Genomic DNA, 17,471 nt, shown 5'->3' on the forward strand with positions numbered 1-17,471 from the left:
AGGCCATTTATGTTGGACTGAAAAGGAGAGATCAGAGAATTGTTTAACTGGTGAAAAGCTAAGAACAGTGGAGTTCCAAAGAAATTTAGGGATTCTGGCACAAAGCACAAAATGTTGTGATCAGGTACAAAATATAATCAAAAAGGTGTGTCCTGCTGAAGAGCACAGGCTGCTGGAAATGACCTGCTGGGGAGCACAGGGCTGCTGGGAATGACCTGCTGGGGAGCACAGGGCTGCTGGGAATGACCTGCTGGGGAGCACAGGGCTGCTGGGAATGACCTGCTGGGGAGCACAGGGCTGCTGGGAATGACCTGCTGGGGAGCACAGGGCTGCTGGGAATGACCTGCTGGGGAGCACAGGGCTGCTGGGAATGACCTGCTGGGGAGCACAGGGCTGCTGGGAATGACCTGCTGGGGAGCACAGGGCTGCTGGGAATGACCTGCTGGGGAGCACAGGGCTGCTGGGAATGACCTGCTGGAGAGCACAGGGCTGCTGGGAATGACCTGGGGAGCACAAGGCTGCTGGGAATGACCTGCTGGGGAGCACAAGTCTGCTGGGAATGTCCTGCCTGGGACTATGGTTCATCTGGGTGTGTCCTGCTGAAGAGCACAGGCTGCTGGGCAGTCCAGCTGGGGAGCACGGGGCTGCTGGGAATGTCCTGTTTGGTAGCACAAGGCTACTGGGAGTGTGCTGGTGGGGAGCACAGTGTTGCTGGGATTCTCCGACTGGAGAGCATAGGGCTGCTGGGAATGCCCTGTTTGGGAGCACAGGGCTGCTGGTATTGTGCTGCTGGGGAGCACAGGGCTGCTGGGAGTGACCTGCTGTAGAGCACAGTGATGCTGGAAGTATCTTGCTGGAGCACACAGGAGTGCTGGGAGTGTCGTGCTGGGGAGCACAAGGTTGCTGGGAGGGACAAAACTGGCAGCTAAATATCCCGAGCTATAGAATCTTCAGACACGATAGAGTAGGAGATAAAAAAGGAGGGGGCTAGCACTAATGGTTAAAGAATCAAGTCCAGTTGTGAGAAGGGATGATATACTAAATGGGTCAACAAACAAGGCTGCATGGATTGAGCTTAGCAATAAAAAAGGGACAGTCACACTGCTGGGAGTATACTACAGACCCCCAAATAGTGAAAGGGAGATAGAAGAACAAATGTGGAGGCAAATTTCTGCTTGTAAGAACAAGAGGGCAATAATAGTAGGAGATTTCAACTATCCTAATATCAACTGGAATTCAAACAATATAAGGGGCATTGAGGGAGAAAAATTCATGCAGTGTGTCCAGGAAAATTTTTTCAACCAATTAGTGACAAACCCAATGAGAGGAGATGCAATTCTAGACCTAGTCTTGGGGAATGAAGAAGGGCAAGTGGGTGAAGTGACAGTTGGTGACCATATCGAGTATAGTGATCACAATTCAATTAGATTTAGCATTACGATGGAAAAGGACAGAGATAAGGCAGGAGTAAAAGTCTTGAACTGAGGGAAGGCAAATTTTGCAGAAATGAGAAGGGACTTGGCTGAGGTGGACTGGATAGCAATGCTGGAGGATAAAACAGTGGGAAACCAGTGGGAAGCACTAAAAAGCGAGATCCTAATTATACAAAGTAGATGTGTCCCCTACAAAAATAAGAGTGGTACTGCCAAATCTAGACCCCCCGGTTGTCTAGAGGAACACAGGGGAAGATCAAACAGAAAAAGAAAGCGTACGATAGGCACAAAGAACTAAGCACTGCAGATAGCCTAGACGGATATAGGAAGTGCAGGGATGAAGTAAAAATGGAAATAAGGAAATCAAAGAGAGGGCATGAAGAAAGATTCGCAAGTAAAGTTAAAGATAACCCAAAGATGTTTTACCAATACATTAATGCTAAAAGGTTAGTTCAGGAAAAAGTGGGACCTATCAGAGATGAAGATGGAAACTTGTGTGTAGATGCAGAGGCTGTGGGAAGGGTTTTGAATGAATATTTTGTCTCTGTGTTTACAAAGGAAAGGGAGGATGTAGATATAGTAGTCCAGGAGGAACACTGCGAGATATTGGACGGGATAGTCATAAAGAGAGAGGAAGTACTCGAAGGGCTGAAATCCTTGAAAGTGGATAAGTTACCAGGGCCGGATGGATTGTTTCTGAGGCTGCTGAAGGAAGCCAGGGAGGAGATAGCAGATGCTCTGAGGATGATTTTCCAATCTTCACTAGATACAGGGGAGGTACTGGAGGACTGGAGAAATGCAAACATAGTTCCATTGTTTAAAAAGGGATCAAAGGAAACACCAAACAATTATAGGCCAGTTAGTCTTACATCAGTGGTGAGCAAATTAGTAGAATCAATCCTGAGAGATAGGATTAACTGTCATATGGAAAGGCATGGACTAGTCAGGGATGGTCAGCGTGGATTTGTTAAAGGAAGGTCTTGCCTCACAAATTTGATTGAATTCTTTGAGGAAGTGACAAGAAGGGTTGAAGAAGGTAGTGCAGTGGATGTTGTGTACATGGATTTTAGCAAGGCATTTGACAAGGTCCCACATGGCAGATTGGTCAGGAAAGTAAAAGCCCATGGGATTCAGGGTAATGTGGCAAAATGGATAAAAGGTTGGCTTTGTAACAGGAAACAAAGGGTAATGGTCGATGGATGCCCTTGCCAATGGAAAGTTGTCTCAAGTGGTGTTCCACAGGGCTCGGTGTTGGTACCCTTGCTGTTTGTGTTATATATTAACGATTTGGACGTGAATGTGAGGGGCAGGATTGGGAAATTTGCAGATGACACAAAGATTGGCCGAGTAGTGGGTAGTGTAGAGGATAGTCATAATCTCCAAAACCAGATGGGTTGGTGGAGTGGGCGGTAAAGTGGCAGATGGATTTTAACATAGAGAAGTGTGAGGTCATACATTTAGGGAGGTCAAACAGTTACAGAGATTACACAATAAATGGGAATATACTAAGAGAGGTAGATGAAGTGATAGATCTTGTTGTACAAGTACACAGGTCCCTGAAAGCAACAGTTCAAGTAGACAAGGTTGTAAAGAAGGCATATGGAATGTTCTCCTTCATTGGCAGAGGTATAGAAAATAAAAGTAAGGATATAATGTTGGAATTGTATAAAACACTGGTGAGGCCACAACTGGAGTATTGTGTGCAGTTCTGGTCACCACATTACAGGAAGGATGTAATAGCTCTGGAGAGAGTGCAGAGGAGGTTTACAAGAATGTTGCCAGGGTTAGAAAAGTGTAGCTACGAGGAGAGATTGGATAGGTTGGGGTTATTTTCCTTACAACAAAGAAGGCTGAGAGGTGACTTGATTGAGGTGTACAAAATTATGAGGGGAATAGATAGAGTGGACATAATAAAATTGTTCCCCTTGGTGGAGAATTCTAGAACCAGGGGACATAGATTCAAGATAAGTGGCAGAAGGTGTAGGGGGGACATGAGGAAGAACTTTTTTACACAGAGGGTAGTGAGTGTCTGGAATTCGCTGCCCAAGTTGGTGGTAGAGGCAGAAACTCTAAACTCTTTTAAAAAGTACCTGGATCAGCACCTAAAGTGCTGTAAACTGCAGGGCTATGGGCCGGGTGCAGGAAGGTGGGATTAGAAAGAGCACCTGGGTGTCCTGGGGCTGGCATGGACAAGATGGGCCGAATGGCCTCCTGTGCTGTAACTTTTCTATGGTTCTATGGTTTGGGAGCACAGGGCTGCTGGGAGTGTCCAGTCTTAGACCAAATGGCTGCTGGATGTGTCCTTCTGGGGAACACAGGGCTGCTGCGAATGTCCTGCTGGGGAACACAGGGCTGCTGACAGCATGCTGCTGGGGAGCAAACGTCAGTTGGGAGTGATCTGCTGGGTAGTGCATGGCTGCTGGGAGTGTGCTGCTGGAGACCAAAGGACTTCTGGGTGTGTGCTGCTGGGAGCACAGGGCTGCTGGGAGTGTGCTGCTGGGGAACACGGCTGCTGGGAGTGTGCTGCTGGGAAACACGGCTGCTGGGAATGTCCTGCTGAGGAGCACAGGGCTGCTGGGAATGTGCTGCTGGGGAACACAGGGCTGCTGGGAGTGTCCTGCCTGGTTCTATGGGACTTCTGGGAGTGTCCTGCTGGGGAGCACAGGGCTGCTGGGAGTGTCCTGCTGGGGAGCACAGGGCTGCTGGGAGTGTCCTGCTGGGGAACACAGCTGCTGGGAGTGTCCTGCTGGGGAGCACAGCGCTGCTGGGAGTGTCCTGCTGGGGAGCACAGCGCTGCTGGGAGTGTCCTGCTGGGGAGCACAGGGCTGCTGGGAATGTCCTGCTGGGGAGCACAGGGCTGCTGGGAATGTCCTGCTGGGGAACAGAGGGCTGCTGGGAGTGTCCTGCTGGGGAACAGAGGGCTGCTGGGAGTGTCCTGCTGGGGAACACAGGGCTGCTGGGAGTGTCCTGCTGGGGAGCACAGGGCTGCTGGGAGTGTCCTGCTTGGTTCTATGGGACTTCTGGGAGTGTCCTGCTGGGGAGCACAGGGCTGCTGGGAATGTCCTGCTGGGGAGCACAGGGCTGCTGGGAATGTCCTGCTGGGGAGCACAGGGCTGCTGGGAATGTCCTGCTGGGGAGCACAGGGCTGCTGGGAATGTCCTGCTGGGGAACACAGCTGCTGGGAATGTCCTGCTGGGAAGCAGAGGGCTGCTGGGAGTGTCCTGTTTAGTTTCACAGGGCTGGTGGGAGTCTCCTTGTGGGTGCAGAGGACTGCAGGGAGTGTCCTGTCTCTGACCACTGGGCTGCTAGGAATGTCCTGCTGGGGAGCACAGGGTTGCTATGAGTGTTCTGTTTGGGAGCACAGGGTTTCTGGGAGTGTGCTGCTGGGGAGCACAGGCCTGATGGGAGTGTCTTGTTTGGGTGAACAGGACTGCTGGGAATGTCCTGTCTCAGACCACAGGGCTGCTGGGAGTGTGCTGCTGGGATGCACAGGCCTGATGGGAGTGTTAACAAAGAACAAAGAAAAGTACAGCACAGGAACAGGCCCTTCGGCCCTCCAAGCCTGTGCCGATCATATTGCCCGTTAACTAAAACATTTTGCATTTCCAGGGTCCGTTTCCCTCTATTCCCATCCTATTCATGTATTATTTGTCAAGCTGCCTCTTAAACACCACTATCGTACCTGCTTCCACCACCTCCTCTGGCAGCGAATTCCAGACACTCACTACTCTCTGTGTAAGAAACTTGCCCCACACATCTCCTCTATAGTTTTCTCCTCTCACCTTAAATCTATGTCCCCTAGTAATTGACTCTTCCACCCTGGGAAAAAGCTTCTGACTATCTACTCTGTCCATGCCACTCATAATTTTGTCAACTTCTATCAAGTCACCCCCTCAATCTCTGTCGCTCTAGTGAGAACAATCCGAGTTTCTCCAACCTCTCCTCATAGCTAATAACCTCCAGACCAGACAGCATCCTGGTAAACCTTCTCTGCACCCTCTCCAACACCTCCATATCCTTCTGGTAATGTGATGACCAGAATTGTACTCAATATTCCAAGTGTGGCCTAACCAAGGTTCTATACAGCTGCAGCATGTATACTCATGTATACTCAATACCCCTGCCAATGAAGGCAAGCATGCCATATGCCTTCCTGACTACCTTATCCACCTGCGTTGCCACTTTCAGTGACCTGTGGACCTGTACACCCAGATTCCTCTGCCCATTGATACACTTAAGGGTTCTGCCATATACTGTATAATTCCTGCCTGTATTAGATCTTCCAAAATGCATTACCTTGCATTTGTCCGGATTAAACTCCACCTGCCATTTCTCCGCCCAAGTCTCCAACCGATCTATATCCTGTTGTATCCTTTGACAAACCTCTTCACTATCTGCAACTCCTCCAACCTTAGTGTCGTCTGCAAACTTACTAATTAGCCCAGTTACATTTTCCTCCAAATCATTTACGTATACTACAAACAGCAAAGGTCCCAGCACTGATCCCTGCGGAACGCCACTAGTTACAGCTCTCCATTCAGAAAAGCACCCTTCTACTGCTACCCTCTTTCTTCTATGACCAAGCCAATTCTGTATCCATCTTGCCAGCTCACCTGTGATCCCGTGAGACTTTACCTTCTGTACCAGTCTACCATGAGGGACCTTGTCAAAGGCCTTACTGAAATCCATGTAGATAACATCCACTGCCCTTCCATCGTCGATCATCTTTGTCACTTCCTCGAAAAATTCGATCAAGCTAGTGAGATACGACCTCCCCTTCACAAAACCATGCTGCCTCTCACTAATATGCCCATTTGCTTCCAAACGGTGGTAAATCCTGTCACGAAGAATCTTCTCCAATAATTTCCCTACCACTGATGTAAGGCTCACCGGCTTGTAATTTCCTGGATTATCCCTGCTACCCTTCTTAAACAATGGAACAACATCGGCCATTCTCCAGTCCTCTGGGACCTCACCTGTCGCCAGTGAGAATACAAAGATTTCTGTCAAGGCCCCAGCAATCTCCTCTCTTGCCCCCCTCAGTACTCTGGGGTAGATCCCATCTGGCCCTGGGGACTTATCCACCTTAATATTCTTCAAGACGCCTAACACCTCCTCGTTTTTGATCTCAACATGATCCAGGCTATCTACACACTCTTCCCTAGACAAATCGACCACTAAGTCCTTCTCTTTGGTGAATACTGATGAGAAGTACTCATTTAGTATCTCTCCCATTTCTTCTGGCTCCACACACAGATTCTCACCTCTGTCCCTGAGTGGGCCCACCCTTTCCCTGGCTACCCTCTTGCTTTTTACTTATGTATAAAAGACCTTGGGATTTTCCTTAATCCTGGTTGCCAATGACTTTTCATGACCCCTTTTAGCCCTCCTGACTCCTTGCTTAAGTTTCTTCCTCCTTTCTTTATATTCTCCAAGGGCTTCATCTGTTCCCAGCCTTCTAGCCCTTACGAATTTTTCCCTTTTCTTTTTGACTAATCTCACAATATCCTTCGTTATCCAAGGTTCCTGAAACTTGCCATGCTTATCCTTCATCCTAGCAGGTCCTGAATTCTTATCAACTGACGTTTGAAAGCCCCCCACATGTCAGTTGTTGATTTGTCCTCAAACATCCGCCTGCAGTCTAGATTCCTCAGTTCCTGCCTAATATTGTTATAATTAGCCTTCCCCCAATTAAGCACCTTAACCCGAGGATCCCTGTTATCCTTATCCACCAGTACCATGAAACTTACTGAATTATGGTCACTCTTCCCGAAATGCTCCCCTACTGAAACTTCGACCACCTGGCCGGGTTCATTCCCTAATACCAAGTCCAGTATTGCCCCTTCCCTAGTTGGACTATCTACATATTGTCTCAGGAAGCCCTCCTGGATGCACCTTACAAATTCTGCATCATCCAAACCCCTAGCACTAAGTGATTCCCAGTCAATATAAGGAAAGTTAAAATCACCCACCACAACAACCCTATTACTTTTACATCTTTCCAAAATCTGCCTCCATACCTGTTCCTCAATCTCCTGCTGGCAATTGGGAGGCCTATAGTAAACCCCCAACATCGTGACTGCACCCTTCCTATTCTGGAGCTCTACCCATATTGCCTCGCTGCATGAGCCCACCGAGGTGTCCTCCTGTCGTACAGCTGTGATATTCCCCTTAACCAGCAGTGCAACTCCCCCACCTCTTCTACATCCTTCTGTATCCTGCCTGAAACATCTAAATCCTGGAACGTTTATCTGCCAATCCTGTCCATCCTTCAACCAAGTCTCTGTAATAGCAATAACATCATAGTCCCAAGTACTAATCCAAGCTCTAAGCTCAACTGCCTTGCCTGTTATACTTCTCGCATTGAAACAAATGTATTTCAGACCCCCAGTCCCACTGTGTTCAGTCATTTCTCCCTGCCTGCCCTTCCTCTTAGTCCTACTGGCCATTTTCACTGGTTCCCAGTCACTTATTTCACCTGCTGACCTATTGCTCTGGTTCCCACCCCCTGCCATACTAGTTTAAACCCTCCCGAGTGACACTAGCAAACCTCACAGCCAGGATGTTGGTGCCCCTCCAGTTTAGATGCAACCCGTCCCTCTTGTACAGGTCACACCTGCCCCGGAAGAGCTCCCAATGATCCAGATATCGAAACCATCCCTCCTACACCATCTGTTCAGCCATGTGTTTAGCTGCATTATCTTCCTATTTCTAGCCTCACTGGCACATGGCGCAGGGAGTAATCCTGAGATTACAACCCTAGACGTCCTGTTTTTTAACTTTCTGCCTAACTCCCTGAACTCCCGCTTCAGGACCTCGTCACTCTTCCTGCCTATGTGGTTAGTACCAATGTGTACCACGACCTCTGGCTGTTCTCCCTCCCCCTTCAGAATGTCCCATACCTGATCAGAGACATCCTGGACCCTGGCACCAGGGAGGCAACATACCATCCTGGTGTTTATTTCACGAACACAGAAGCGCCTATCTGAGCCCCTGACTATAGAGTCCCCTATGACAATTGCTCTTCTGTGCTTTGACCCCCCCGCTGAACAACAGAGACAGCCGTGGTGCCACTGCTCTGCTACTGCTGTTGATTTCCCCTGATAGACCATCCCCCCCAACAGTATCCAGAACGGTATACCTGTTAGAGAGGGACAGCCACAGGGGATTTCTGCACTGACTGCCTGCCCCTTCTAGCAATCACCTATCTGTCTGTCCCTTGGGTGTGACCACGTCTGTAAAACTCCTGTCAATGACGCTTTCCACCAGCTGAATGCTCCTAGGTGCATCAACTGCTGCTCCAACCGATCCATGCGGGTCTGTGAGGAGCTGCAATTGGGTACACTTCCTGCAGATGTAGTTGTCCGGGGAGCACAGGGCTGCTGGGAGGGACCTGCTGGAGAGCACAGGGCTGCTGGGAGTGTCCTGCAAGGTAGCACAGAGCTGTTGGGAGCCTCCTGTTTGGGTGCAGAGAGCTGCTGGGAGTGTCCTGTCTCTGACCACTGGACTGCTGGGAATGCCCTGCTTGAGAGGATAGGGCTGCTGAGACTGTGCTTCTGGGGTGCAGGGGGCTGCTGGGAGTGTGCTGCTGGGGTGCAGAGGGCTGCTGGGAGTGTGCTGCTGGGAGTGTGCTGCTGGGGCGCAGAGGGCTGCTGGGAGTGTGCTGCTGGGAGTGTGCTGCTGGGGCACAGAGGGCTGCTGGGAGTGTGCTGCTGGGGTGCAGAGGGCTGCTGAGACTGTGCTTCTGGGGTGCAGAGGGCTGCTGGGAGTGTGCTGCTGGGAGTGTGCTGCTGGGGCGCAGAGGGCCGCTGGGAGTGTGCTGCTGGGGTGCAGAGGGCTGCTGGGAGTGTGTTGCTGGGGTGCAGAGGGCTGCTGGGAGTGTGTTGCTGGGGCACACACAGCTGCTGGGAGTGTGTTGCTGGGGCGCAGAGGGCTGCTGGGAGTGTGCTGCTGGGGTGCAGAGGGCTGTTTGCTTGTTCTCTGTTAATAGAGTTCGCGTAAATAATGAGCACATCACTCAAGGCAAAATCAAACTGAAAGCCCTGTTGCTCTTTTAACCTTGTGCAGTGCTCTGAGATCAGCTCCCATGTCATAGACAGTGTGTCACAAGGTGTTCACACCTGCTGCCTGGTACAGTCTGGATCGTCACGTGTCAGATTTCACTTGTTCCTACACCGGGAGGAGCAGCGAGCTGTGGTCAGGGCTATGTGGAGAGCCTAATCGCCCAGTGTAAATAGGAAACAGAGTGAGAATCATCAGTGCAGCAAAGGAGGAAAGGTATTGACTGACTGTTTGTGTATTACAGTTTGAGATTACGCCTGAAGTTGACCCTCAGAATGCACTTGTTGCCACCTCTGCTTCAGCCTGTCACGCCAGCCTGCTGAAAGCCATTGCCATGGCCCGGTGAGTGTGGGTTACTGCTCCTGGGGTCTGGGTGGTACAGTTAGTAATGTCACCAAATGGTGTTGCCTTTGAGGCAGACAGGGTGGGAAGGTCAGAGACACTTGGCCTGATGCTTGGGACCGGACTGGGTGACTGAACTGGGCTGTGAAGGCTCACAGAGCAAGCAATCTTTCAGTAAGGGACACAAACCTCTGTCACTTGACTTGTTTTGTGTGTAATACCAGCAAGTATCGGGGTTGGGTTTATTTATAAACGTGTTCTACTTTTCTGTCTCTACCCAGAGGAAAGCCGTTCATCAACGTGCTGCCATCTGGGGCAGATTTCTTTGGTTTCTCTCACCCCACCATCCAGAACCTGATTCAGAGCTGCCCTGGTGCCAGGAAGTGTGTCTGGTAAGGTTACAAAAACAAGTACTCACATTCCCAAAACACTTTGAACAGAGTAAACCTTCCCAGGAGGGTTACCAGCCACCAGGCAAATAAGGAGATACTGGGACAGGTAACCAAAGCCTTGGTCAAAGACGTAGGTTTTAAGTAACAACTTAAAGGGCGAGATCCAGAGAGATTTAGGGAGGGAATTCTAGCACTTCTGTTTCCCCAGCCTCTCATCATATGACCCCCTCATCCCAGGAACCAGTCTGGTGAACCACCTCCAATGCAAATATGGAGACAAAATTTGCACACACTATTCCAGGTGTGGTCTCAACAAAGCCCCGTAGAATTGTAGCAAGACCTCTTTATTCCTGTACTCCAATCTCCTTGCAATAAAGGCTAGCATTTGCCTTCCTAACTGTTTGCTGCACCTCCAAGCTAACTTTCTGTGTTTGTTGTACAAGTATGCCCAAGCCTCTCTCACCATCAACATTTACAAGTTCCACACTTTAAAAAAATAGAATTCTGCTTTTCTATTCTTACTATCTCATTCTTCCCCACATTATACTTCATCTACCACCTTGCTGACCGCTCAGTTAGCCTGTCTAACCTGTCTATACCTCTGTGCAGCCTCTTTGTCTACTCCTCAGAGCTCACAGCGCTTTGTACTGTTAGCAGAATCAGATCTTTTGAGTATTAAGAGCCATTTCAACACGGTGGCAAACCTGCTCGGAGGGATTCAAACACAGAGTTGTGGAAAAGATGGACACCGTGTACAATGAAGCTACAATAATGTGCATTTATATGGTGCCTTTCATAACCTCAAGATGTCCCAAAGTGCTTTACAGCCAAAGAAACACTTTTGAAGTGTAGTCACTGCTCAAATGTAGGAAATTCAGCAGCCAATTTGTACACAGCAAGCTCCCAAAAACAACAAGGTGATGATGACTGGATAATTAGTATTAGGTGTTGGTTGAGGGGTAAATATTGTTCAGGGCACTGGGTGGACCCATTTCCTGTTGTTCAAGATAGTGCTGATGGGATCGTTTATGTCCACCTGACTGAGCAGACAGGGCCACAGTTCCTCCTGCAGCACAGCACTCCCTGGGAAGAAACTGCTTTATGTAAAGACTGGTGAGAATGTGAAACTCGCTATCACAGAGAGTAGTTGAAGTGAACAGTTATAACGTAGAAAACATAGAAACCAGGTGCAGGAGTAGGCCATTTGGCCCTTCGAGTCTGTTCCACCATTCATTATGATCATGGCTGATCCTCTATCTCAACACCGTACTCCTGCTCTCTCCCCATACCCCTTGATGCCTTTAGAGTATAGAAATCTATTTGTTTTGTTCTTAAATATATTCAGTAACTTGGCCTCCACAGCCTCTGTGGTAGAGAATTCCACAGGTTCAACACCCTCTGAGTGAATAAGTCTCTCCTCATCTCAGTCCTAAATGGTCTATGCCCTATCCTGAGACTGGGACCCCTTGTTCTAGACTCCGTGTATAAATATGTTTAAGGGGAAAGTATATGAGAAAGAAAGGTGGTCATGATGGTAGGCTTAGAGATGGGAGGAGACTTGAGTGGAACATAAACACCAGCACAGACAGGTTGGGCTGAATGGCCTGTTTCTGTGCCGTATATTCCACGTAATGCCCTGTAATAGTGCAGGACTCTTCAGAACTGTTCCTTTGACAGTGTGTGTTGCTCCTCTGACAATGCAGTACTCCCTCCATGCTCACCTTCTGACAGTGCAACACACCTCAGTTCTGCCCCTCTCCCTTAGTACTAATCCTCTGAAAGTGCAGCCATCCCTAAGTATAGACCCTATGACAGTACAGCACTCCATCAGGATAAAAGCAAAACACTGCACATGTTGGAAATCTGAAATAAAAACAGAAAATGCTGGAAAAACTCAGCAGGTCTGACAGCATCTGTGGAGAGAGAAACAGAATTAACGTTTCAAGTTTGTATGACCCTTCCTCAGAGCTGTAGAGAAGTCGAAATGTGATGGAATTTATACTGTGTAAGGGGGTGGAACAGGTGAAGCTGGATAGAAGGCCAGCGATAGGTGGGGCTAAGCAGAGATTGACAGAGATGTCATGGACACAAGACAAAGGGCATGTTAATGGTGGTGGTAAGGACTAAAGGAGGTGCTGATAGTGTCATAGAGGTGAGAAAGCAGAATGTGTGAATAGCAGAACAAGGGCCAGCACCCTGTGAAAGAACAACATAGAACAAGTAACAGACGGCCCTGAGGGTGGTGAGGTGAGGGGAGGGGGTGGTGGTTGGGGAAAAAGGATAGAAAAAGGATAAAAAGGGGATAAAACAATGAATAAATGAATAAAAAAGTAAGTAAATAAAATTAAAAAAAAAAAAATATAAAAGGGGTTAAAGAAAGGGTGAAGCTGGAGGAGAGAGTTCATGGTCTGAAGTTGTTGAACTCAATATTCAGTCCCGAAGGCTGTAAAGTGCCTAGTCGGAAGATGAGGTGTTGTTCCTCCAGTTTGTGTTGAGCTTCTCTGGAACAATGCAGCAAGCCAAGGACAGACATGTGGGAATGAGAGCAGGGTGGGGTATTAAAATGGTAAGCGACAGGGAAGTCTGGGTAATGCTTGCAGACAGACCGAAGGTGTTCCGCAAAGCGGTCACCCAGTTTACGTTTGGTCTCTCCAATGTAGAGGGAACCGCATTGGGAGCAACGAATGCAGTAGGCTAAATTGAGGGAAGTGCAAGTGAAATGCTGCTTCACTTGAAAGGTGTTTGGGCCCTTGGACGATGAGGAGCGAGGAGGTAAAGGGGCAAGTGTTGCACCTTCTGCGGTTGCATGGGAAGGGGCTGTGGGAGGGAGTTGAGGCGTTGGGGGATGATAGAGGAGTGGACCAGGTAGGGACCCTGGAGGGAACGATCCCTATGGAATGCTGACAGGGGGGATGAAGGGAAGATGTGTTTGGTGGTGGCATCATGCTGGAGTTGGCGGAGGATGATCCTTTGAATGCGGAGGCTGATGGGGTGATAAGTGAGGACAAGGGGGACCCTATCATGTTTCTGGGAGGGAGGAGAAAGCGTGAGGGCGGATGTGCAGGAGATGGGCCAGACACAGATGAGGGCCCTGTCAACCACTGTGGGTGGAAAACCTCGGTTAAGGAAGAAGGAGGACATGTCAGAGGAACTGTTTTTGAAAGTAGCATCATCAGAACAGATGCGACGGAGGCGAAGGAACTGAGAGAATAGGATGGAGTCCTTACAGGAAGTGGGGTGTGAGGAGCTGTAGTCGAGGTAGCTGTGGGAGTCGGTAGGCTTGTAATGGATATTGGTGTACAGTCTATCACCAGAAATAGAGACAGAGAGGTCAAGGAAGGGAAGGGAAGTGTCAGAGATGGACCATGTGAAAATGATGGAGGGGTGGAGATTGGAAGCAAAATTAATAAATTTTTCCAGGTCCAGACGAGAGCATGAAGCGGCACCAAAGTAATCATCGATGTACCGGAGAAAGAGTTGTGGGAGGGGGCCGGAGCAAGACTGGAACAAGGAGTGTTCCACATACCCCATAAAGAGACAGGCATAACTGGGGCCCATGCGGGTACCCATAGCCACACCTTTTATTTGGAGGAAGTGAGAGGAGTTAAAGGAGAAATTGTTCAGTGTGAGAACAAGTTCAGCCAGACGGAGGAGAGTAGTGGTGGATGGGGATTGTTCGGGCCTCTGTTCAAGGAAGAAGCTAAGGGCCCTCAGACCATCCCGGTGGGGGATGGAGGTGTAGAGGGATTGGACGTCCATGGTGAAGGGGAAGCGGTTGGGGCCAGGGAACTGGAAATTTTTGATATGATGCAGGGCCCTAGAGGAATCGCGGATGTAGGTGGGAAGGGACTGGACAAGGGGAGAGAAGGGAGTCAAGATAGGAAGAAAAGAGTTCCATGGGGCAGGAGCAAGCTGACACGATCAGTCTACCGGGACAGTCCTGTTTGAGGATTTTGGGTAGGAGGTAGAAGCGTTCTGTATGGGGTTCAGAGACTTTGAGGTTGGAAGCTGTGGAGGGATGATCTCTAGAGGAGATGAGGTCAGTAACAGTCTTGGAAACAATGGCTTGATGTTTGGTAGTGGGGTCATGGTCCAGGGGGAAGTAGGAGGAAGTGTCTGAGAGTTGGCACTCAACCTCTGTGAGATAGAGGTCAGTACGCCAAACAACAACAGCACCAAAACAAAAACGGAATTACCTGGAAAAACTCAGCAGGTCTGGCAGCATCAGCGGAGAAGAAAAGAGTTGACGTTTCGAGTCCTCATGACCCTTCAACAGAATTGATTGAATATTAGAAGAGGGGTGAAATATAAGCTGGTTTAAGGTGGGGGGGTAGAGAAGTGGGGGTGAGGTGGTGTGGTTGTAGGGACAAGCAAGCAGTGATAGGAGCAGATCATCAAAAGATGTCACAGACAAAGGAACAAAGAAGGTGGTGATATTATCTAAACGAATGTGCTAATTAAGAATGGATGGCAGGACACTCACGGTACAGCTCTAGTGGAGGTGGGGTGGAAGGACTAGCAGGGCATACAAGATTTAAAAATAATGGAAATAGGTGGGGAAAGAAAAATCTATATAAGTTATTGTAAAAAACAAAAGGAAGGGGGAAGAAACAGAAAGGGGGTGGGGATGGAGGAGGGAGTTCAAGACCTAAAGTTGTTGAATTCAATATTCCGTCCGGAAGGCTGTAAAGTGCCTAGTCGGAAGATGAGGTGCTGTTCCTGCAGTTTGAGTTGAGCTTCACTGGAACAATGCAGCAAGCCAAGGACAGACATGTGGGCAAGAGAGCAGGGTGGAGTGTTAAAATGGCAAGTGACAGGGAGGTCTGGGTAATGCTTACGGACAGACCGCAGGTGTTATGCAAAGCGGTCACCCAGTTTACGTTTGGTCTCTCCAATGTGGAGGGAACAACAGCACCACCCTTGTCAGCGGGTTTGATGACAATGTCAGGGTTGGACCTGAGAGAACGGAGTGCAGTAAGTTCAGAGAGAGACAGGTTAGAATGGGTGAGAGGAGCAGACAGTTCTCAATGAAAAGATCAAGAGAAGGTAAGAATCCAGAAGGAGAGGTCCAGGTGGAGGGAGAATATTGGAGGTGGGTAAAAGGATCCGTTGAATGGGGAGAGGATTCCTGCCCAAAGAAGTGAGCCCGGATATGAAGGCTGCAGAAGAAGAGTTTAGCATCCTGCCGAGCCCGAACTTCATTGAGATGAGGGAGTAAGGGTATGAAACTGAGTCCTCTGCTAAGCACTGAACGTTCAGCATCAGAGAGGGGAGGGTCAGGGGGTATAGTGAATACACGGCCGGGGCTGGGATTGGAAGACGGGATGGGGACGGAGGGACAGGCAGGGGTGGAGGGAGGATCTGGAGGGCAATTTACTTGCATTTCTTTCACTTTGGCCTACTGTATTCACTGCTCACAATGCAGTGTCCTCTCCATTGGGAAGACCAAATGCAGACTGAGTGACCACTTTGTGGAATACCTCTGCTCAGTCTGCAGCGTGACCCAGAGCTTCCTGTCGCTGCCATTTCAATTCCCCATCCTGCTCTCGCACTCGCATGTCTGTCCTTGGCCTACTGCAATGTTCCAATAAAACCCAATACAAACTGGAGGAACAGCACCTCATCTTCCGATTAGGCACTTTCCAGCCTCCCAGACTTCATACCATGAATTCTGCCCTCCTTTTTGAGTTTTATTTCCTGTACAGTCTGTATCGTATTCTCATGTGTTTGCTTTCAGACCCTTTTTCTGTTAATCAAACCTATTTTGGATCAAAGCTTTAGTCTTTAACACCATCATTACCACTCCCATTATCTTGTATTCTATGACATTTTTGTCATTTAATCTCTCCTGCCCTCTAAACTATCCCTGATCTATTCTGCTCCACCGGCCCCTCCCCCCTTTATTCAACATCAAAACCCATCGTGTTTCTACCTCTCTATAGTTCTGAAGAAGACTCATGTTGGGCTCGAAACGTTAACTCGGTTTTTCTCCACAAAGACCTGCTGAGTCTTTCCAGCACCTTCTGGTTTTATTTCAGACCAGCACCTCTGGTATTTTGCTGGAAGCATTTGCTTGTTTTTCATGTTTCCACTTTGGGTTAGGATGAACCTCAGGGCAGTTCACTGAAATTTTCAGAGCCATCTCTAATATGCCAAAACTATCATTAATTAACAGAGTCACCCCTCCACCTTTTCCTAGCTTCCTGTCCTTCCTAAATGTCACATACCCTTCAATATTCAGATCCCAGTCTATGTTATCCTGCAACCATGTCCCTGTAATGGCTATCAGATCAGACTTATTTATTTCTATTTACACTATCAGTTCATCTGTTTTGTTTCAAATGCTACATGCATTCAGATACAGAGCCTTAAGTTCTGTCCTTGTATTATTTTTGTAACCTCTAGCCTTATCTGCTGATTTACTCTTAGATTTGTTCTCTCTGTCCCTTCCTGTCACAGTATATTTATCATTTCCCATAGTAATACCTTTCTCTCTTGCCTTGTCTCTACTCTTTGGTTTACCACATCTTCCCAAATTGTATCCTTTGCCCCCACTATTCAGTTTAAAACCTTCTCTACTTCCCTAGTTAGGCTGCTCATGGGGACACCAGCCCCAGCATGGTTCAGGTATAGACTGTCCCAGTGGCACAGATCCCACTTTCTGTCCTCTGTGAAGCAGAGGAACAGTCTGGACTCAGATCCTAGTGGGCCTGGCTTCACAATACAAATTGACTATAAGCTTCTGGTTAGCAGAGATGGTCTGTTCTTCCACCTCATTTACCAATCTGCCCCCATCCCCCACCGAACCCCAAAGTCAGGTCAAACTTGCCGACGCTCAGACTCCTGTCAGCTGGTAAAAATATTTCAATCCTGGTTCCTCACCAAGATGAGGAAAACCTGATGGCTCGTCAAACTGACATGAAACATTAATTCTGTTTCTCTCTCCACACACACTGCCAGAGTTACTGAGCTGCTCCAGGATTTTCTGCTTTTGTTTCTGATGGCCTGGTTACCTGTCTGTGTTGTCTCATCTCTGCCCATATCGGGGTCTCTGTTCATCTTATGGTTCTCGCTCAGCTGCCTGTTTGTTGCCACGTGCTGCTCAATGTTTTTTACATTGATCCCTCATCAAGTCATTTCTCAGCTACTTTTACCCAGAGAGTGCCACAGGAAAGAGTTAAAAATATAAGGTTCAGTATAACAATGAAATTAAAAATGGATACAGCCAGTCATAGAATTTCAC

At 48.5% G+C, this 17,471-nt stretch overlaps 1 protein-coding gene across 7 annotated transcripts in view; it reads left to right on the top strand.

Annotated features, from left to right (window-relative positions):
- Positions 1-17,471, top strand: part of tbrg1 (transforming growth factor beta regulator 1) — a 147,884-nt gene that overhangs the window by 65,572 nt on the left and 64,841 nt on the right. For all 7 annotated transcript variants that reach the window (XM_041176520.1, XM_041176521.1, XM_041176522.1 and 4 more), the window contains 2 exons: positions 9,739-9,836; positions 10,118-10,228. In XM_041176520.1, coding sequence (XP_041032454.1) covers positions 9,739-9,836; positions 10,118-10,228 — 209 coding nt within the window. The remainder of the gene's footprint in view (positions 1-9,738; positions 9,837-10,117; positions 10,229-17,471) is intronic.

Source organism: Carcharodon carcharias, chromosome 28, assembly GCF_017639515.1.
Source record: "Carcharodon carcharias isolate sCarCar2 chromosome 28, sCarCar2.pri, whole genome shotgun sequence".
NCBI classification, from domain to species: Eukaryota; Metazoa; Chordata; class Chondrichthyes; order Lamniformes; family Lamnidae; genus Carcharodon; species Carcharodon carcharias.